Source organism: Leopardus geoffroyi, chromosome C2 (assembly GCF_018350155.1).
Source record: "Leopardus geoffroyi isolate Oge1 chromosome C2, O.geoffroyi_Oge1_pat1.0, whole genome shotgun sequence".
In the NCBI taxonomy this organism is placed as follows: Eukaryota; Metazoa; Chordata; class Mammalia; order Carnivora; family Felidae; genus Leopardus; species Leopardus geoffroyi.
Genome location: NC_059333.1, coordinates 104822289 through 104843948, shown reverse-complemented (window position 1 = coordinate 104843948; position 21660 = coordinate 104822289). Strand labels below are relative to the sequence as shown.

Genomic DNA, 21660 nt, shown 5'->3' with positions numbered 1-21660 from the left:
CTTTCTTCCATTTGCACAGGCCAAAAACTTTAGAATTACCACTGACTCTTACATCCAAATCCAATTTTTAAAAATGAAAACTTTTACACTTTGTCTTCAGAATATCTGATTTTCACCACTCCCAATGCTATGACTCCAGTTCAAGGTGCTACCATTTGTTAACCTAAATTATAATAACCTCCTAGTTGGCCTCTAACCCCTCATGATCTGTACTCACCATGGCAGCCAAAGTGACTGCTTTAAAATAGATCACGGCATTTCTCTGCTGAAAATACTCTAATGGCTTCCTATCTTACTCAGAGTTAAAACAAAGTTCTTACAATGGTGTTCAATGCTTTTATTAATCTAATTCCTCTAATGGTTAATTTTATGTGTCAACCTGGCTACACAATGGTGCCCAGCTATTTGGGCAAATGCTAGTCTAAATGTTGCTGTAAATGTATTTTTTAGAAGTGGTTAACAGTTACATCAGTCAACTTACAGTAAAGCAGATTACCCTGCATACTGTGAGTGGGCTCCATCTAATCAGTTGAAGGCCTTATGAGCAAAGACCATAGTTTGCTAAAGAAGGAATTCTGCCTCCAGACTGCAACACAGAACGTTTGTCTGAGTTTCCAGCCTTTGGACTCAAGACTACAACATCAACTCTTCTTTCTCTGGAGAGCCCTAATATACCCATTATTTCTCTGACCTCACCTGTTTCCTCACTCTTTTCACTCAAATTGCTCCAACCACATGAACCTCTGTTTTTCTTCTAACATACTAAGCATGCTCCTGCCTTGGGACCTTTGTACTTGTATTCTTTGTCTGAAATCCCTGCCCCTCCCCCATAGCTGTGTGGTTTACTCCTCTACCCTCATTTACATCTTTCCCCCAAAGTCACCTCAGTAAAGCCTTCTCTGTATACCCTATTTAAGGCCATTTGCCATATTATGCATTTTACTTACCATTTCCCCTTCTAAAATGTAAGCTCCTTAAGTGTAAGAATTTTTGTATTTAGTTCATTCCTATATCCTCTGCAACTAAAACCATCCTTGCATACAATAAAATGGAATCAGCAGGCATAGCTCATAAGTGTAGAAGTTAAAGGTATATGAGTGTACATATAATGATATTTAAGTGTAGAGGCTAAAGGAAGAAACAGAATAGTAGCTATAAAGGCCTTTTAAACTAGGATAGACCTCAGTATGTTTGGGAGCAAAGGAGGAAGTACCAGTGGAGAGAGAAAGATTGGCAATACAACAGAAGTAGAGGATAACTAAGACAGCATGGTCCCCCATGAAGTCATTTGATCATGGACACTGATAAACACATAAATGAACAGTTCACAGAAATATATATACAGACCATCAGCAGGCAATCAAAAACATGAAACAAGTCTCAGTTATAATTAAAGAAATGAAAACTAAAACAACTAGATACCATATTTCTGTTATCAGAGTGGTCAAGTGCAAAATACCCAGAATCCAGGGCTGGTGTATGGAGAAACAAATACTCCCACACATTACTGAAGGGCAGGTAAATTAGTGCTAATTGTCATTCATTCTTTTGCTCTCCACTCCAAAACCTTTGACTGCTATGAGTCTTTTCCCCATTATAAAAAAAAAAATTATTACCTCTCTAGCCTTCCTTACAGCTAGGACACAGGCAAGTAGCCCAGACTCCGCCAATCTGACACATCTGTGCTTTATTTTGGGTTAGAAGCTACTGATTCAATGGAAGTATCATATAAGGAATTTACCTCGGGAATAATTCCTAGTCACAGGAATTTATCATATACATACAAATGTACACCAAGATATCTATGCAACTACATAAGCCTGTTTATTACAGAACTCTGTATAGTTCTATCAAAAATGAAATTTAAATGTTTACGACAAATCACACACTCATGTTGTGGATATATGTACTTATAACGTGAAACAGGGTTAGAACCAAGAAACTAGAACTAAGAATTAATGTTAAGAATTAGACTTAACATTGTGCTAATTGAAATAATCCAGTCACAAAAGAACAGATAATATATGTTTCACTTACACGAAGTACCTAGAGTAGTCAAATTCATAGGGACAGAAAGTAGAGTGGTAGTTGCCAGGGGTTGGGGGCAGGGCAGAAGAAGAATGAGAAGTTATTATTTAATGGGTACAGAGTTTCAGTTCTGCAAGATGAGAAGAGTTCTGTGGATAGATGGAAGTGATAGTAGTATAATAATATAAATGTACTTAATGCCACTGAACTATACACTTAAAAATGGTTAAATGGTTTACAAAAAATGGAAAAAAAGAATTAGATTTAAGAATTAAAACTAAGAGGTAGAATCACTAACAAAATGAGAAAAATTTTAGGCAGGAAAGAGGGAAGGCATAATTTATCAACTTATAGATAAGAAATAGACAAGCCTCAGTAGTGAACAGGAATGTGAAGAATAGATAAAGCACAAGAGCTAGATCATACCAAGTTCTGTTTGGGTCATTTGCATACTGGCTAACCCTTGGGTATTGATATTAAAACTAATACCCAAGTCCCTATTTTTGACTACCCAAGTCCCTATTTTTAAAAGCGCAATTTTTATGAACAGTTTTCTAAATTGATAGCTCTGATCAGACTCCTGTGACTCTTTCCCAGGAAAGCAAGGAGGGAGAGAGAGGCAGATCTTTTACTCAGGTTTGTCCCACCATAAAAATACTTGCAGACTTGGGGCGCCTGGGTGGCCAAGTCAGTGAAGCTTTCAACTCTTGATTTCAGCTCAGGTCATGATCTCACAGCTGGTGAGATCCAGTCTGGCATCCAGCTCTGCACTGACAGTGAGGAGCTTGCGGGATTCTCTCTCTCCTTCTCTCTCTGCCCCTCCACTGCTCGCGCTCTCTCTCTCTCTCTCTCTCAAAATAAATACTTTAAAAAAAAAATCACTTGCAGACTAGAGCTAAGATTTCTTGCCTGGCAGGGAAGAGAGAAGCAGGCTCATCATTTCCAGGGACAGATTCAAAGTCATAACAAGCAAAGGAAGCAGGCTTGTGAAAGGCCATAGAGTTCAATTACTGAAGACCTCCAACCCCATCCCACTCCAATTTCTGTATGCATTTGCTAAAGTATATGTGTATGCTGTGGTACTTACATTTCCCTGCAATTCTAGCTATGATTATACCTAGCTCTTGCCAACCAGACTTTTATTATTCTTGTTTGCTATATTTATAATCCTTTTGCAGGGTGACCTGATAAATTCTAGCCTATAAACCATGTGATTCTCAAATCTGGAATAAGTAGTCATCTTTCGTTCATCCTTTTAATTCATCACCTAGCATAAAAGAACCGCAGTCAGCAATATGCTAAAGTGCTGTGTAACTATTTAAAAAATGAAATGAATCTATGTGTATTGAATCTGTATGTATTGATACAGAAAGATGTCTATAATGTTTAATGACAAAAGCAAAGTTAGCAGTATTATATAACACACACTTTTTTTTTGTATAAATAAAAAGGGATATATGTTTAAGCTCGTGTATTTTAAAACATTTTTCTAGGAAGAGAAGCAAGACAAAGGAACCTCTGTGAGGGTAGTGACATTGGGATGAGAAGGGAGGCTTTTAATGATCATTTTATGTTTCTGTACTGTTTAAAGTTTTTACCATGTTCATAGTATTTTATATGTCTATACACTTATATATTTAGCATAGGATTATCTGATTGGATGATGGCCCAGTTTTCTTTACGCATTTCTGCATTTGAAAAAAAAAACTAATAATTTTTTTTCATAGGATCACCATTCTCATTCTCTTTAAAGTCTCTACTGTATTTGACCCTCTTACTGAAACTTTTACCTACTGATCTTCCAGATACTGTATTCTGTTTTCTTCCTTATATAAAATAGGGCTAACAATACCTACTTCACAGGTTGGTTATGATTAAATGTATATAAAATATCCAGTAAAGTGCCTGGAACATAGTAAGAACTAAATAATTATTAGCTATTCATAGTGAAGATTGGTTTTTGTCACTCTACATATATTCACTCTTTTCCTAGCTACAAAGAATTTTTCTCCACTACCCCACTTTTAGCCCATGTGGCTTCAGTGAAGCCAGCATGAGAGAGACTAAAGCCAATTAGAACATTCCATTCCCTTTGCACAGAGACTGTTTCACAGGTGGCCCAGGACTTTTATTCAAATAAATGATGGGGAAGAAAAACTCTCCTTACCCCTGGTCTTTAATTTTAGAAGATTTGAGGCTGGAGTTACCATAGCCATCTTACCACACCAAGGGAAGGGCCTGTAGGTGCCAGAGACCACTATATGAAAGTAATGCCAAGACAACGGAATGCAAAGCAGAGCAAAGAAATCCTGTGTCTTTATTTGAACACTAAATTCAGTGACACTCACCTGATTTTTCGATTATGGAAGCCAATTTATTTTTTCTCAAGACAATTTAGATTAGGTTTTCTTGTTACCTATAATCTAGAATCCTGAGACATTACCATAATCATTTCTTTCTAGATTCTAAGAAGTGACAGTTTCTGGTGCTATTCTCTCTTTATTTACAACCTTAAAAACTAATCTATTTTTGGGGCGCCTGGGTGGCGCAGTCGGTTAAGCGTCCGACTTCAGCCAGGTCACGATCTCGCGGTCCGTGAGTTCGAGCCCCGCGTCAGGCTCTGGGCTGATGGCTCGGAGCCTGGAGCCTGTTTCCGATTCTGTGTCTCCCTGTCTCTCTGCCCCTCCCCCGTTCATACTCTGTCTCTCTCTGTCCCAAAAATAAATAAACGTTGAAAAAAAAAAAATTAAAAAAAAAAAAAAACTAATCTATTTTTATATTTCAACCATTCACATACTACCATCTCATCCTATTTTCTTCCCTAACCTATATTCTCTTTCTCTGCTGCCCACTGGATATATCTTTCCTAATTCCAACCTATATGAATAAAAGCAAACTCATTTTTCAAAACAGTCTTTCCCCAGAAAACCATTCCACTTCCTCACTTCCTTTTTTTTGTGTTAAGATAGGTGAGAATTTCAATAACATTCATGTACTAATAAACGAAGTGCATGTATATACATATATATACACACACACGTATTATACATATGCATATGTGTCATATATAAAATGTATAATATGTAAATGTATAACATTATATTATCAAGATGAATATACACCATTATCTATGCTGTTCTATAGTCAATTTATTAACCTTTCCTTTTTAAAGATTTTATTTTTAAGTAATCTCTACACCCAACTTGGGGCTGAACCTTGACCCTGAGGTCAAGAGTCACACGTTCCACTGACTGAGCTGGTCAGGCCCAATCAATTTATTAATCTTGAACAAATTCTCTAAGTATTTATTCATTACTTACATAAACCCATGTTTATTTATTCATTTTTATTTATTAATTAATATCTAATTAATCCAAATATTTATAATTAACTAAAACTTGATTAATATTTTTAAAGGTTTATCCACAAATCTAATATCAGACTTTATGAATGTTGAAACCACATTAGAAGACAGACAAAAAACATTTTGCTTTTTTTGGGGAGTGAAAGAGAAAGAGGGAGAGGGAGAGTGTGCGTGGGGGAAGGGCACAAGGAGAGGGAGAAAGAGAATCTTAAGCAGGGCTCAATCCCCTGACCCTGGGATCATGACCTGAGCCAAAATCAAGAGGGGGCACCTAACCAACTGAGCCACCCAGGAACCCCAAAAAACATTATTATGATGACAAAACTTAACTGTGCACTTAAGGAATTGCAAATGTGGATTTGAATTCTAATTCCGATTGTTCTCTTTGAATTTATTCTTATTTCTTCCTATGTGGTACAGTTTCACTTTTAAAATGTAAAAAGTGAGGGGCGCCTGGGTGGCGCAGTCGTTAAGCGTCCGACTTCAGCCAGGTCACGATCTCGCGGTCCGTGAGTTCGAGCCCCGCGTCAGGCTCTGGGCTGATGGCTCAGAGCCTGGAGCCTGTTTCCGATTCTGTGTCTCCCTCTCTCTCTGCCCCTCCCCCGTTCATGCTCTGTCTCTCTCTGTCCCAAAAATAAATAAACGTTGAAAAAAAAATTTTTTTTTAATGTAAAAAGTGAGGGTTCTGTTCTCAGACTGCCTGAAATTACACATAATGGTTGTTAGTAGATGATTTTGGATCAGAAAGATGAGACTTGCTTTACTTTCCCAAATGACTGTAAATTAGTCATCCCAATCTGACCAGCTTCTTTTTATAATTAAACTGTTAATTTCATGAGAAGTATCCAAAGTATTGGAAGGGATCAATCAAGTCTTTTTTCTTGACTCTAATCTCTTCCCAAATCACTTCTTCACCTGTTCTAAGTGGCCTACTTTCACTTTAGATTTAAGTCTACTCTGTAGCTGTTTGCTATGTCTTTGCTACATCATACAATCTGGCTTAAACATGTTTTAAAAATACTTGTTCTGGGGCGCCTGGGTGGCTCAGTCAGTTAAGCATGCGACTCTGGCTCAGGTCATGATTTCACGGTTTGTGGGTTCAGGCCCTGCATTGGGCTCTGTGCTGACAGCTCAGAGTCTGGAGCCTGCTTCAGATTTTGTGTCTCCCTCTCTCTCTGCTCCTCCCCCACTCACACTCTGTCTCTCTCTCAAAAATAAATAAACATAAAAGAATTAAAAAAAAAAAAACTTGTTCTGAGCGGGCATGGTTAGGTTCGACTAAATCTAAAGCCATAGGTAACTTGATTTATTGAAATAACATTTCTTTCTCATCTGTCATTAAGACCTACTGTTACTTAGAGCAATCATCAAAGACAGTAAAACCAAGAACTATCTCTAACTTATTTTTCTTTCTATCCCCTCATCACTAATTCAGGAATTCACCAACAAAGAATAGTATCTGACTGACTTTAAGTGTTTAGACTCTTAACCATTAAAAACTAGAAAAGCTGTATATTTTTCCTCCTAAATGTGCCTGGATTTTTTCCATTCTACTCTGTAAGCACTTTTCACCTTCCACATAATAAAGCTATGCCTGATCTACATCTTTTTCCTGTCTTAACACATCCCATATAACTGCTGTTATTTTTTTTTTCTTTTTTATCAAGTCATTCCTTCGCTCAAAATTTTTCTAATAGGTGTTTCCTCTATATCATATCTACCATCCAAGATCTGGCTGTCAAGACCCTTCATAAGCTGATCTTTTAACTTGACATCCCATTATTCATCCTTAGCACATGCCCTAATAAGGTCAGTGTTGTAAACACAGTAATATCAAATGCTTACAGCATATGTGTTAGAGAAAATTATAAATAGTCCTATGAGGTAGGCATTATATCCTGATTTCATGATAAATAGTCTCAGAAAAATTGATAAATTTTGTAAATTATCCAAGCATATGGTTAAAAAAAATGATGGGATTTGGGATTTTGTTATGTTACATCTTTCTACTACATTGTGATCTGTGACCCTTATACACCACTCAGTTTGGTCTAGTTTTTGCTTTTTATCATGGTTGATCTCTCCAACTCAGGTTTTGTAGTATTTTACAAACTTCAAAAATCCAAATGATTCCAGAAACTTTCAAAGAGAATCACTACATTTTCTTGATATAACCAACAGTCAAATTTTTTTTCATTGAGTTTTATTGTCCATACTTTGTCATATGAAAACAATAATTATTTTTATCAATTTTAAAGGAATAGTATAGTATGGAGTCAATGCTCCTGCAAACCACACCAGTCTCTATGAACCTCACCAAATTCTTACAGTTGGCAGGGAGTGTCCTCTACACCCCTCTTGAGAATCACTGAACCTGACATAATGCTCCTGGGGTCAGACTTAACAATACTTACTTAGAATGTTAATGCAAATTCATTCATAAAGCAGACTTATCAGTGATTCAGTATGTCAGCCCTAGATATGCAAAGGTTAAGGGGGGTAAAACGGCTCCCAGTTCTCAATGTCAACTACATAAGCGTCGCTGAATAAATACTTATAGGAGATAGTCAAATCAACCAGTGGTTAACATAACAGGGGATTAGGATTTGTGAATCTGATCAAAGAGCTGGGAAAACTAACTCCCCAGAAAAATGCACAAACACACGGAATTCCGCATACAACTTAGCGGGGGACCGTGGGAGTGTCAGGAACTCCACTGAATCTCAACCACCTTACCACCAGGACTACAGACTCCAGGTTAAAAATTGACTAACAAAACTAAATTCTCTAGGAACAGGAATATTTGCTTAATAATCCTTATTATACCTTGTACAGTGTAACGCATTCAAGTTGCTTGAGAAATATTTGCCCACTGATAATTTTCTCATAAAGACAATCAGATGACACCGACAAATCATTTCTTCCATTTCGAAATCTTTCAAATGATTTTAAAAGCCCGAAATCTCCTTTCACTAGTGACACTAATGACCTAACACCAATAAATTCGAAATTACTTTGCTATTCACACGTAGACTGTACTATTATTCGCCAATCCAGGTTTTCTGTTCTTCTTGTCCCTCTACTCCCTCCAAACTCTGGGCTTCCTGCTTCGGATCCCAAAAGCTACGTCCAGAGCCCCACTGCTTCCCGGGAGACGGAAAATAACTGATGCCCTATGCCGCATGCACTATTAAAACAGGTATGGTGGGATCCACTGATGGCCACAATTTCCAAACCCTTTCCTCACTAAGTCCAGAGGTAAAGAGATTTACCTTAAGTTGCAGGAAAGCAGTGGCGATTATTCCCACAGAGCTGGGACCAGTTACCAAGAAGCCTGCCAACCTCCCTGTCACCATAGTGATTTCTAAGAGCTACGCACACTCCTTCTTCTCGCGATACTACCGCGCCGCGGGTCACCCAAGCCCGCTCTCTCTTTAAGGGACGTTAGGGGATGACTGAGCCCCCCCTCCACCTAGGGGGTGGAGCCCTACATTTTTTTCCCTCTTGTTCAAACCTCTACAGTTCGAGGTGTTTTTTTTTTTTTTTTTTTTTAATATTTTTATAAGAGTACTGTTGCCGTAGGCCTCAGGCAAAACTGTTTCGCTCCGCGTTTTCACTTAGAAACGTCTCCGGCCGCCAGGGTCCCGCCAAGGATTCACGCAGGCGTGTATGCGACCAGAAGATGGCGGTGGTAGTCGCCGCATTTTTTTCAAATTAGTGATTCCCAGAAAGCACTGCGCGCATTTGTAACGAATTTCCGTTCGAGTTTGTATTTTAGGCGCCATTTTCGAGTGAAGGACCCGGAGCCGAAACACCGGTAGGAGCGGGGGTGCTGTACAACGGTTTCCAGCTTTGATCTGCCTGGGCTGCCCCGCGGGTAAAGTACTTCTTTTCCTGATCAGGTTGTCACACTCTTACTTCCTGCCCCGTCTGCGGGCGCCTGGAAAGTAGAGGCCTTGAGCTGGAGCAGCCGAAGTCTGGGCTGAGGCTGCCGCCGGGAGATTTCTCTCGCTGTCACCCCTCCCCCCTCGGCCGCCTCCCGGCAGTCGGGACTCCCGCGCGCTTTGCGCGGGCGCCACTTCCCTGAACTACTTAAGCGTCTGTCGGCAGGGGTGCGGGACTACGCGGACTCTAAGCCTTGCGGATCTCCTCTCAGAAATGCTGGTCTCTCGGGGAAAGGGCGTCTCCCGTGCCCCGGCCCCCTGACCTCTCTTCTCTCAGGGGACTAATCATCGGGTCTGAGCCCTTACTGGTGACCTTTTGTAGTTTATTGTCCAACGAGACTCCGCAGCGGGCCCCGGAGAGACAAACCCCACCACCCCAAGACGATTGAACTGGAGCAGGCGCTGCCTGTGTCTGATTTAGAAGTCGAGAGTGGTCCACCCCAGTCTCCGGCCGCCTTTCCGGGTCGGACGGTGGCGAGGAGACTTGGAAGCCCTCGGGCCGTCAACGGCGCCAAGAGCTAAATGGCGGGGAAAGTGGGCGGCGAGTCGCCCGTTAGTCTTAGGTACCTTAGGAAGAGTTGATGGTCCCTCAAACCTGAAGGTAATAGAACTCTCAGCGAAGTCTGTGCGCTTGCTTCCCTAGCCCGAGAGCGTGGGAATGTCAGTAAATGCCGGCTTATGGGAATTATTTCGTTAGGAAATCAAAGGAAAATATTCTTACACCCTTATACTGTGGGAGGATGAGGGTGAGGAGCCATTAGGAAAATATAAAGAACTTAAGCAGTTCTATCCTTGCTTGATTACCGAGCACGTCTAGGTTTTCCCACTTGATTCGGACTTAAGACGAATCCCGCCTTTTTGGCACTTGGGTTTTATGTGCCTTGTTTAACGAGCACCCGCTGGCGTCGAGCGGGGATTATTAAAAAGGGGCTCTCGGAAACGGATGGACGGAGTTTCCTCCCGAGTCGGGTGGGGTAGGGGCTTAGTCGGTTGCAACGCGGGGGCCGGCGGGAAGTGTACCGGCCTGGTCCTGCAGCCCAGCGGGCTGACTTGCTCCCGGCTCTCCCCCTGCCCCAGCGACCATGCCCCGTAAAGGCACCCAGCCTTCCACCGCCCGGCGCAGAAGAGAAGAGCCGCCGCACTCCCCGGACGGCACCAGTAGCGACGCGGAGCCGGAACCCCCGCCTGGCCGCGCGGGCAGCCCGGCCCCTGCTACCGCAGGTGAGTACCCCGCCGCGACTCGGCAGGAAAGCGCGCTGGTAGACCCGGGTGGGTCAGCGCCCAACCCGGGACTGGCTGGTGTTTGGGGGCGCGGAGGTGAGGGGCTGCGGAGTTGACGTCTGTAGGTCAAGAGGAGCAGCTCAAGAAGCTGGTGGGATTTTCAGAGATGGAGTGGTCGTGCAATTTCGCTTGTAACGGTGCCGGAGGGGATTGGGGCAAGTTCGTGGCTGCAGTTAGGAATTTCTGTTTGTGGCCTTTTATTTCCGCGGAAATCGACATGGTCAGCCAATAGCTAGTGGACTTTGTTCCAGACAGAATTAACTTTATTGTATGTTAAAGCTGTTTGACGCTAACAACCTCCCAGGTCTTAAATTGTTTTTAAAGAGATGATAATTTACTCGAAACTACTGTAGCTTTTGTGAGTACAGGAATTGGATGACATTAGGCAGCCCCTGTGACAGTGCCGCTGGAGCTCTTTGAGTGTCCAAAGTGAGGGTTCCTGGTGCTCAGAGATACGGAGAAAGTTGGATCTAGAACCTTAGGATTTAACCACCTGTTTAGACGTGGAACAGAGAATCGGGTTGTTGTGGTTTTCCCAGATTTGCTTTATGTTGTAGTGTTTTGACTCTTAAGAGAGACATTTTTGTGGGATTTCGTGACTGGTGGCGTTTCTTTTAAGAATTTCTTTTTATATAAAACTAAGCTGAAATTCTCATTTCTCCTGAGTTTAGGATAATACTACATTTCAAGTGGAAAATACAGATTCCTAGGGTTCATAAATAATATTTCCCCAAAGATTATCAGGCAGTAGTCCTCCGAACTAATTGCACTAATGCAGGCTTTTTTTCCCCCCTTGCCCTCCTTTTCCTTTGACTGACTTAGAGACACCAAGTGAGGAAATTGATAATAGAAGTTTAGAAGAGATTTTGAATAGCATCCCTCCTCCCCCGCCTCCAGCAATGGCCAATGAAGCCGGAGCTCCTCGGCTAATGATAACTCATATTGTAAACCAGAACTTCAAATCCTATGCTGGGGAAAAAATTCTGGGACCTTTTCATAAGGTATTTGACCATTTTAAATAACTATTAATAGGGTAATGTGTATATTTCAATTTTTATCATATATATCCTGCTTGATAACACATGGTATGTTTCCCGTGTTTTTTAACAACTGAAATTGGTTTTTGTTTATCCTGGTGGTTATGTTTGGTACCTCTTTGGCTGTTAAGTTTTCCTCACTGAGTAGAATTGGTGAGTTTTTTGTTTGAAGGAACTATTTTCTTTATTAGAATGAATTTTATAAAGAAAATAAGCTAGAATTAGGTGTTCTTTAAAGCGTTGAAGCTTGTTATCGAGAATATGATATAAGTAAACAAGTTGAAATGAAAACTTTTACTTAATAGTTTCGCTGCAAGTAAAAAGGGCAAGCGTTTTAAATTAAAATCAGTATGGTATGACCTTTTCTTTAACTTCAATTTAATTTTTTTACTGTTCTTTTTATGCAGCGCTTTTCCTGTATTATTGGGCCAAATGGCAGTGGCAAATCCAATGTTATTGATTCTATGCTTTTTGTGTTTGGCTATCGAGCACAAAAAATAAGATCTAAAAAACTTTCAGTGCTTATTCACAATTCTGATGAACACAAGGATATTCAGAGTTGTACTGTAGAAGTTCATTTTCAGAAGATAATTGATAAGGTAAGGGACTTCTGACTGTTTTAGTTATTTACAGCCTCAAGTGTGGAACACAGGATTTCCATACATTGCACATTTATTATTTTTGGTTTAAATAGGCTTTTAAAAATTAGTGTATGGTTAAAGCAGAATGGATGGATACTGATTTCGTTACTTCCAAGATCATATTTTCTTTGAGTAGTGGTGGTGGCAGCCATTAAAATATTAAAATTTTTAGCCAGGGCAATGAATTATAAGTAGTTCATGATAGCTACTTTAGAATAAAACATTGAGCAGTTTTAGTATCTTGAGTGCCAACACAGGCATTCTTTCAGTATAAAGTTATGTTTTTATTGCTTTCAGATAAATTACCTAAACTTGAAAATGTAACCGATGACTAATTTTATCATCTCCATTATTTTAATTAATATTAGTAGTCTTGTGTGTCTGTAATGTGAAAGAACTCTACTTCAGTTTACCCTTTTAAAACAGGGGAAGGGTTAATACATGTGTTTTCTAGAAAAGGAAACAATTTTAGCTAAAGTGTCTATATTATCTACGTGATTCTGGTTCGGTTGGTATTGTTTTTTTTCTCATCTAATAATTAACTTTGGAAATTCATGGCTTAAAAATGACTAGTTGGAACCTAAAAATACAGAAAACTCCATAATGAAGCAAGGATGTGATTTGGATTCTAAGTTTTGTATTTTAGATTTTTTTTTAATATAAAGGGCTTTAGTTAAATTTACATGGTATCTGTATTAATTTTGTTTTTTAGTGCTTTTCTATTGTACAATTTAGGTTGGAAAATTAGATTGCCACTAAATCAGGTTTGATTTCATTGCGTATTATAATTATGTTCGATTCGTGTAAATTTTAAAAGCCATTTGTCAAAATGACAAAGCTTTTAAGGGAAAGCAAGTTTTACTATTAAAGTAGATTTGCACATCATTTTTTAAAATCCAGTTGATTTTTTTAAAAATTGGGGGAATGTAGTTGTCAATTCTTTGCAACTGTTTATACCTTCCAATGGCATATTGTTTACCAAAAAAAAAAAGACAAAAGCTAAGCCAAGTTACGCCATTCCTACCTTCCTTTCTTTGGATCATTTCTTGCAGCTTTTCTAAGTGGACTAGTAATTTAATCTGTCAACATGGTTTAATAGTTGGAGTGAGTTTATTTCAGATATGGTGAGATTCTTGTACCCCTTCAAATACTCTTTTTCAGTCAATAGAGTTTTAGGCTTGTTTGGAAGTGGGTTTTTTGTTTTGTTTCTGTTTGTTTGGCTTTTTGGTTTTTGTGATCTATGAGGAAAGGGATCAAACAACTTGGAAACTATTCTTTGCTAAGAGGGTTATTTCTGAGAAATATTGCCAGTTTATGTGCATGTTCAATTGAAGTTTTTAATCCATAGAATTAGTTTCAATATGAAGAGTGAAATTTGGTGCAGATCTGTGACTTAATACCAACAATTGTTTTCTGGTTTTGTTTTTCCACAAAACAGGAAGGGGATGATTATGAAGTCATTCCTAACAGCAATTTCTGTGTATCCAGAACTGCCTACAGAGACAATACTTCTGTCTATCACATAAGTGGGAAGAAGACAACATTTAAGGATGTTGGAAATCTTCTTCGAAGTCATGGAATTGACTTGGACCATAATAGATTTTTAATCTTACAGGTAAGTTTTTTAAAGATTTTAGACATCTTCTTACTCGTTACTTTTTTTTCAATAAAGTTTAGAGGGGTATCCCCCTGTTGGATGCATCCTGTACTTTTTGAGGCCTTAAAGTACTGTAGCAGCACATCATGGTTTACATACTACAGTCAAGATGCGAATCATTATTTGCTGCTCTAGAAATTTAAGGAAATTCATTCAAAATTATTTTTTCACTGTGAGACGCACATTTTATGTTTGGATGGACTGACATACTTGTTCCGCTCTAGCAGCACGTAAATATTGGCGTAGTGAAATAAGTATTAAACACCAATATTATTGTGCTGCTTTAGCGTGACAGGGATATAACAGCTATTTGTTATTACTGATTGTATTTTCCTTTAAGATAACATTTTAAATGAGATTCATTATCTTTTTATAGTCCTTTAATTTTATTTTTATCTCTACTAATATTAAATAGCAAAAACATGAAAAGAACTCTGTACACTTAGTGTTTGACAATTTTACTTGAGCACCTTACTAATTTTTTTTTTTTTTTTTTTTAACACTACAATGGTTAACTAAAAGCTTACCCAAGCTGGTTTTTGTTTTGGTTAGAATGGCCTGTTTGAACCACTAAATACTGAAAGATCAGAAAGTAACTGACATTTCATTCTGAAGTATTACAACTCTTGAAGTCTTTTTAAGGGCTGTAAAACTAAGTACCTGGTCTTAGGTTGAATTTTATTAGAAACCCTGTCTTCTTTATTAGAGTAAAGATATGTTTTACCAGCCTTGCTTGGTAAGAAAAATACTTTTTCTTCTCTATCTTACCTTTAAAAAAAGTTGTCAATGTAAAACATGACTTTATCAGGTACATTAAAATTCCTTTTTGATTGGAAGCTACTTTCTTTTCCTGCGTTCTATCCAGAATCTCTCAAGAGCATAATAATAAAAGCAAACCTATATTGTGATTTAAAATAGTTGCTGATATTATTTAATAAGTCTTGTGACTGATTTTAAAGTAAGTTGAGAATTTTGATACTAAAAGTTTCATTAGGATAACTGAGTGTTCTCAATTGGTTCTCATTATTCTGGAATGACTTATATTGCTATCTTTTGTTACCAGGCACAGTGCATTTGTAATACTTCTGTAACCCAGACTTATTTGAAAATGAATGTTAGGGGAAATCAGCTGCAGATACAATTCTAAACAATTGAATTTACATAAATGTGGAAATAAAGGGGTGTGTGTGTGTGTGTGTGTGTGTGTTTAATCAAATTGAACTGTTTTATGGACCTTCATATTATGGGATTTGGTTTGGTTAACTATGGATTAAAAGTTATTTCATACTGTAATACTGTATTTGATACTACCATTTTGCAGCAACCTATACTCCTGTTTATTTTTTATTTGCTATTTACTATCCTGGGATAATCGGTCAAAATTTTACACCTGTGCCAAGACTCCTTAAAGTGGACTGCATTTTAACCCTTGCAAGGGTAAATTTTTTTCCCCTTGGTGCAGCCTTTCTGTACATAATTCAGTAATAAAGAAAACTAAATAAAGTCACGATTTCCTGAAGAAGTAAAAAACAGTAATTTTTAAATTGTCAACTTTATATTAAATATGTGCCTCTGAAGCACGTAGGATGCTTAAACCATTTGTCCTCATAATAATTTCACCCTTTTTGTGTCATTTTAACAAATTATTTAAAACATTTTTAATGTCAAGGTAAACTTACTTCCCATGTAATAGATTCATTTCCGTTTGATTAAGTTTACAGATAGGAACCTTAGGAGTTCACCTGTTAGGAAAAAGAAACAGGGATTGGACCAGTAGAACTAATGATGCCCTATTTAAAAGCTTGAGGGAAAGTGGCAAAATCTATAGATTTTTATTTAGTTCCTTATCAAAAACTTAGACTCTTGCACTAGTTTAAAGCAGTTAGAGGTAAGTAAGAATATGGTTTTTTATTAGTTCTCTCCTACATCTCTCTTAAAAAACTAGCTGGTGGGGCGCCTGCGTGGCTCAGTTGGTTAAGTGGCCGACTTCGGCTCAGGTCATGATCTCACGGTCCGTGAGTGCGAGCCCCGCGTTGGGCTGTGTGCTGACAGCTCAGAGCCTGGAGCCTGTTTCAGATTCTGTGTCTCCCTCTCTCTGACCCTCCCCCGTTCATGCTCTGTCTCTTTCTGTCTCAAAAATAAATAAACGTTAAAAAAAAAAAAAAATTTAAAAAACTAGCTGGGATTGGAAGGCTGGAAACTTGGAGTCATCATAATATCAAGAACATAAATGATTAGTTTGAATAAAATGTATAGATGTTTGGCCAGTGGTAGTAATTAACAGCCTAAGTAATCTAAAGTAAAGTGAAAATTTATTTTTAAGATGAAACACCACTAAATTTGGGGCACCTGAGTGGCTCAGTTTGGTTGAATATCAGCGCAGGTCATGATCCCAGGGTCATGGAATCAAGCCCTGTGTTGGGCTCTGCTCCGGGCATGCAGCTTGCTTAAGATTCTCTCTTTTTCTCTCCCTCCCCCTCCCCTTCCTCTCTCTCCCCTGCCTCCCTCTCCCCATGCACACAATCTCTTATCCTGTCTCTAAAAGTTAAAACAAACAAACAAAAAAAACAAACACTAAATTTTAGAAGCCCATAAGGGTAAAATTTTTTAGTGTTTAGTTGGTTTAGTGGTTTCTTGAAGTAGGCATTTCTAGTATTTGAATTCATTTTAAATTTCATTAGTTGACTATTCAAACGAATACCTAATGGGGCACTATGCTAAGATGCTGTGAATGTTAGAGATAGTTAAAACCCTGTTTCTTGTTCTTGAAAGCACTTACACATGCCTTCAGAAAGTGTTAAGATTATAACTGGCCATGGTACTTTTCATGTTTATACATGTCCGCATTTATATATACCTTAATTTGAGAGCCTTTGTCACATTGTAATAACTATTGGTGAAAATAAGTAGGCTTTTATTAGCTCTCCATGGCATTTCATGGTAACTATGATTTACAAATGAGTTTTAATTGGTTTTGGTGCATTTGCACCAAATGTTAAAAATTAAAAGAATGTTAACTTTCAAATGTTAAAAGTTAAAAGAATGGCAACCTTCATGCTTTTATTATGGTTCAAAATTACATTAAAGATTGCTATTTCAGGAGTGGTTTTGTAAACCCCTAAAAGCTACAACTGTTAAGGCAATTTTAGTTTTGTCAGTTTTCAACTTCATATGGTTTTTGTCTTTATAATTATAAAACCTGAATTAGAACTTTAAATAGGAACCAAGATTTTTTTTTTTTATTCTACATTCTGCTAATAAATTTTTATTCTCATTTGCTCTTTGTGAGCTACCAGAGGCCAACAAACCAAATCACCAAGGTTAGTATGTGCCTAAAATTAAGTACATCAGTAGAAAGGAACCTATACCCCTGTTAGTAATTTTCCAAATTAGTAATTTGGAAGTTGGATTAATTTTTACTTATATTTCTTCTTCCTTTTTCTTTCCTGTATACTTCTAAGGCTGGCATGTCATACAAATTTTTTGGGTTGTGGTCTTTTAGCCTGTACAAATAAATTTGTGCTATATCAAAAGAAATTTTGGCTCTATCCGTAGCACCTAAGTTATCCAAGTGTTTGATTTAATAGCATCAGCTTGAAAAAAAGTAGGAAGCTACTCCTAAGCAACCAGGATATCAAGCAGCCCACCCACTAAAGCGTTACCCTTTCTGTTGATGTACTTATCTGAGGCAGATACTACCTTGGTCGTTTGGTTTGTTGGCCTCTGGTAGCTCACAAAGAGCAAATTAGAATAAAAATTTATTAGCGGAAGGTAAAGGACAATAATAGTACGGTGGAAAATGGAGAAAATAAAAAGATTATCAAGCGAAAATAAAAACTCAAAGCCTAGTAATTTGGGGCCTTTTAGTTTTAATGCAAATACCCATATGAGAAGAATCCTTCAGGCGCTATTAGGAAAAAAAGTTTGATAGCTGTGTACTTGAATTTCTTATGGTTCATGCTTGCTAAAATTTGGATTCCATTTGGATAAGAAGAGCATCACTATTTCTCAGATTTTTAACCTATATTTTGTAAAATAGATTATCAAAGAAATGGTGTAACTGAATCACAGTATCCTGATTTGTCACACTGTAAAAAGTTAAGATATAAGCCCTTGGTATTACAAATATTGAAATATGTTTGCAGTTTTTATGTTACTCTTAAAAATGATAGTTGATATTTTACAGGGTTGTGTAATGTCTCTAATACAATATGAATATAACTCAAAACCATAGGAAGTTTGTAGTAAATAACAAAAAAAGTAAAACCTTATTCAGGTCTACTGAAGCTAAGAAACTAGAGATAACTATGGAGACCTATAAAACTTTGCAGGCTTCAGATGCTAGCATGATAGTAACTTGAGACTTTGTGTCTTCATGCTACCATTATTTGTGATTTAGAGCCTTAAACTTTAAATTCAGGTTGATGCTTTAAAAAATTTTTTTGAAATGTATGGAGCTTATTGCCCTAAGTTAAAACTTAGAAAGCAAATAGTAGCAGGTGGTAAGGCAGGCAAAGGACATCAAGGAACAGAGCCATAAGAAAGGTTCCAGGCTGTAATTGGAATACCAGTAATGTGAATCTGACAATTACTGGTTGAAAAAAAATGAGTGCCATTATAACAATCTAAAACTGAATGTTATGTGGCACTTGTAATGGAACTATTTTGGTTCAGATATGTCCTTAAGCATTTTTATCTTCAACCAACTGTGCAACCTTGTTAGAATGAAAAGAAATCGTAATTGTATATCCGCCATTTTAACTAGGGAGGAATAAGTAACTCAAAGAGGCAGCCACTCTGCTTTACCCAAAGCTAGGCAGTTTCCTAATAGTGTTATTCCATCCTTGAGCAAGTAATTCGGCCAGGAAGTGTGATGCCTTTAGGAATATTTTTGTCAATGTAAACTGCTACACTGAGTCCTAACTTCTGGCTACCTGAAAAATGTATACTTAAGTAATACTTTATGCCCATTTGTGTTCACGGCATAGTTTTTCATTCATCTTAAAACAGATGTTCAAATTGAATTAGGGCAATATATTAGAATATCAAGTGTCAGATAATTTTTGTTGTTTGGATAGTAAACCCAAAAGAGTTAAACCACTACCTCAACATGAGTGGTTCTCGGCTGGGGGTAGTTTTGCATCTCTGTCCCTGGGACATTGATTGTTGTCTGGAGACATTTTGGGTTGTTACAGCTGAGAGTATGGGGGAATGCTATTAGGATCTGGTGTGTAAGAGGTCGGAGATGCTATTAAACATCCTGTGATGCCCACCATAGACCCCTGCAACAAAGAATATCCAGCCCTAAATGTCAGCGTTGCTGTTGATTAACCCTGCCTAGTTAAAAACTGAGTAAGACTCTTCTTCAATGGCTGGCATTTGCCCTGCTGTAATCCAAAACTTTGGACATAATTCTAGGCTTAAATCCTCTCTATGACTTGAAACTAATACTGCATACATTTGGAAGGACCTGATAATTGAAAGAATAAAATGTTTTATATAAATACATAGTTTAGTTTAAACACTAACTTAGTTTAAAGCAGTAATTTATACATAACTGAAGGTTATAGAGAAAAAAAACAAGCTCTTTGGATAGTGTTTTACTTCGTGTTTGATAATCATGTTCGTTGTGTTGTCAGACTACAGAAGAGTGACAGTATATAAAAATATTAAAAGTTATGCCTTTCAATGACTAAATTTAAGGTGAGCTGTTTTATTTTTAAGGTTGGGTTTTTTGTTTTGGGTTTGGGGTTTTGTTGTGTGTGGGATTTTTAATGTTTATTTTTGAGGTGGGGGGAGGGACAGAGAGAGAAGGAGCCAGGATCTGAAGTGGGCTCTGTGCCAACAGGAGAGAGCCTGATGTGGGGCTTGAACCCACAAGCCATAAGAGCATAACCTGAGTCAAAGTCAGGTGCCCCTGTTTGTGTTTTGTTGTTTTTGTTTTTAAGTATACTTCATGACCAACATGGGGCTTGAACTCAAAACTCTCAGATAGAGAGTTGCATGCTCTACCAACAGAGCCTGCCAGGAGCCCCAGGGTTTTGTGTGGTGTGTTTTTGTTTACTTTATATTTATGTGGGAGCTTTTGGTAACTTTGACTCTTTGTCATTACATTAACAAGATACACCCCAGGTTTTTGAGGTTTATTCATATTTAAATATTTTGAATATTTAAATTGAGGAAGTAATAGGTTTTTTGTGTGTTTTTCTTGATTTTTTTTCACCTTTGCTATTTGCTGAAATAAAGGCCTGTATTTTTTTTCTATTTGCCTCTTCCTTTTCTTGTGTTGTAATAGCACAGGCAACTACTCCTGTGAAGTAAAGTAGCAGCATTTTGCCTGAGCATGTTCAGACAAAATTTTCTCCACCATGAAACTAAATGGCTGCCTGGCAGTCAGCCTTGAAGGTTACTGATTGTGGGGTTTTTTTTCTTCTTTTCTGTTTGTAATTGAGTTGCATAAATACAAATATATAATGTTAATCTAAAAATTTTAATCACACTTCAAAGCTGTTATATTAATGATTGCAAATAAAAGTTTTCCAATTTCATATGTACCAGGAGCTTTCGTTAGTTTTCAGTCAGTTGGTTATCTTCTCTTATTACCATGAGGAATAGGTAATTTCCTTTTTTATTTAATGGTCTTGTTTTTAGAAAGTTTTAGAACATTAAGTTTGAGACATCCTTATAAATCTTAGCAGTTCTTGAGGAGCTCATAACCCCAGGTTTATAGAGAAAGTTTAAATTTTTTTTTTTTTAATGTTTATTTATTTTTGACAGAGAGAGAGACAGAGCATGAGCAGGGGAAGGGCAGAGAGAGAGGGAGACACAGGATCGGAAGCAGGCTCCAGGCTCTGAGTCGTCAGCCCAGAGCCCGACGCGGGGCTCAAACTCACAGACCGCGAGATCATGACCTGAGCCGAAGTCGGACGCCCAACCGACTGAGCCACCCAGGCGCCCCAATAGAGAAAGTTTAATAATAAACCATCTTGGGACAGGATTCCTACTGCAGTTAAGCCATGAAGGATCTTGAAAATTCTTTGTTTTAGAACAGGAGCTCTAATTATGTTAACTAACAATTGGTAATGTTGCCAAAGTAATTATATATTATATGAATACCTTGCTCAGTTTTGCCTTATACAAAAGTTAATACTTTTTTTTTATATATGTATTGAATGAAATTTTAAGCTAGGGAATCTTTCTTTGACTGTATACATGTATGTGAATGTATATTACAATTTGGTAAGAGTTTATGTAAGGGAGTATAAACATACATTTCTTACCATCAGGGAAAATGAAAACTATCAAAAACATTTTTGTTTATATCTTATTAAATTTCTTTAAGCTACTGGTTTCTATCATTTATTTGTTCATTAGTATTGGGTTTGTTAATTGTTCCTAATTCTCACTTAAGATTGTTGTAGCTAAACATGAAGTGAATGTGTAATACAACTTTTTTTTTTTAAGGGTGAAGTTGAACAAATCGCTATGATGAAGCCAAAAGGCCAGACTGAACATGATGAGGGTATGCTTGAATATTTAGAAGATATAATTGGTTGCGGACGGCTAAATGAGCCTATTAAAGTCTTGTGTCGGAGAGTTGAAATATTAAATGAACATCGAGGAGAGAAGGTGAATCTTCTATAGATTGTTCTTGTAAATCAGACTGTTTTGCTTATTGAACAAATTCTACTGAGTCAAATATTAAGTT

The 21660-nt window shown here is 37.7% G+C and overlaps 2 protein-coding genes across 5 annotated transcripts in view; one reads left to right on the top strand and one right to left on the bottom strand.

The window, feature by feature from the left end:
- IFT80 (intraflagellar transport 80) overlaps positions 1 to 8784 on the bottom strand; it is a 141653-nt gene extending 132869 nt beyond the window's left edge. The window contains exon 1 of one of the 3 annotated variants that reach the window (XM_045503105.1): positions 8665 to 8784. The gene's annotated coding sequence lies outside the window, so the exon portion shown is untranslated. The remainder of the gene's footprint in view (positions 1 to 8664) is intronic. The other 2 variants (XM_045503104.1, XM_045503106.1) reach the window with 2 other exon arrangements.
- Positions 8785 to 8797: 13 nt separating this feature from the next.
- The window catches only part of SMC4 (structural maintenance of chromosomes 4), a 47135-nt gene continuing 34272 nt past the window's right edge, over positions 8798 to 21660 (top strand). The window contains exons 1-6 of one of the 2 annotated variants that reach the window (XM_045503101.1): positions 8798 to 9269; positions 10414 to 10557; positions 11440 to 11618; positions 12062 to 12253; positions 13734 to 13910; positions 21417 to 21581. In XM_045503101.1, coding sequence (XP_045359057.1) covers positions 10419 to 10557; positions 11440 to 11618; positions 12062 to 12253; positions 13734 to 13910; positions 21417 to 21581 — 852 coding nt within the window. In that variant the 5' untranslated portion in view covers positions 8798 to 9269; positions 10414 to 10418. Of the gene's footprint in view, positions 9270 to 9427; positions 9938 to 10413; positions 10558 to 11439; positions 11619 to 12061; positions 12254 to 13733; positions 13911 to 21416; positions 21582 to 21660 lie in introns of those variants that run through there. The other variant, XM_045503102.1, reaches the window with a different exon arrangement.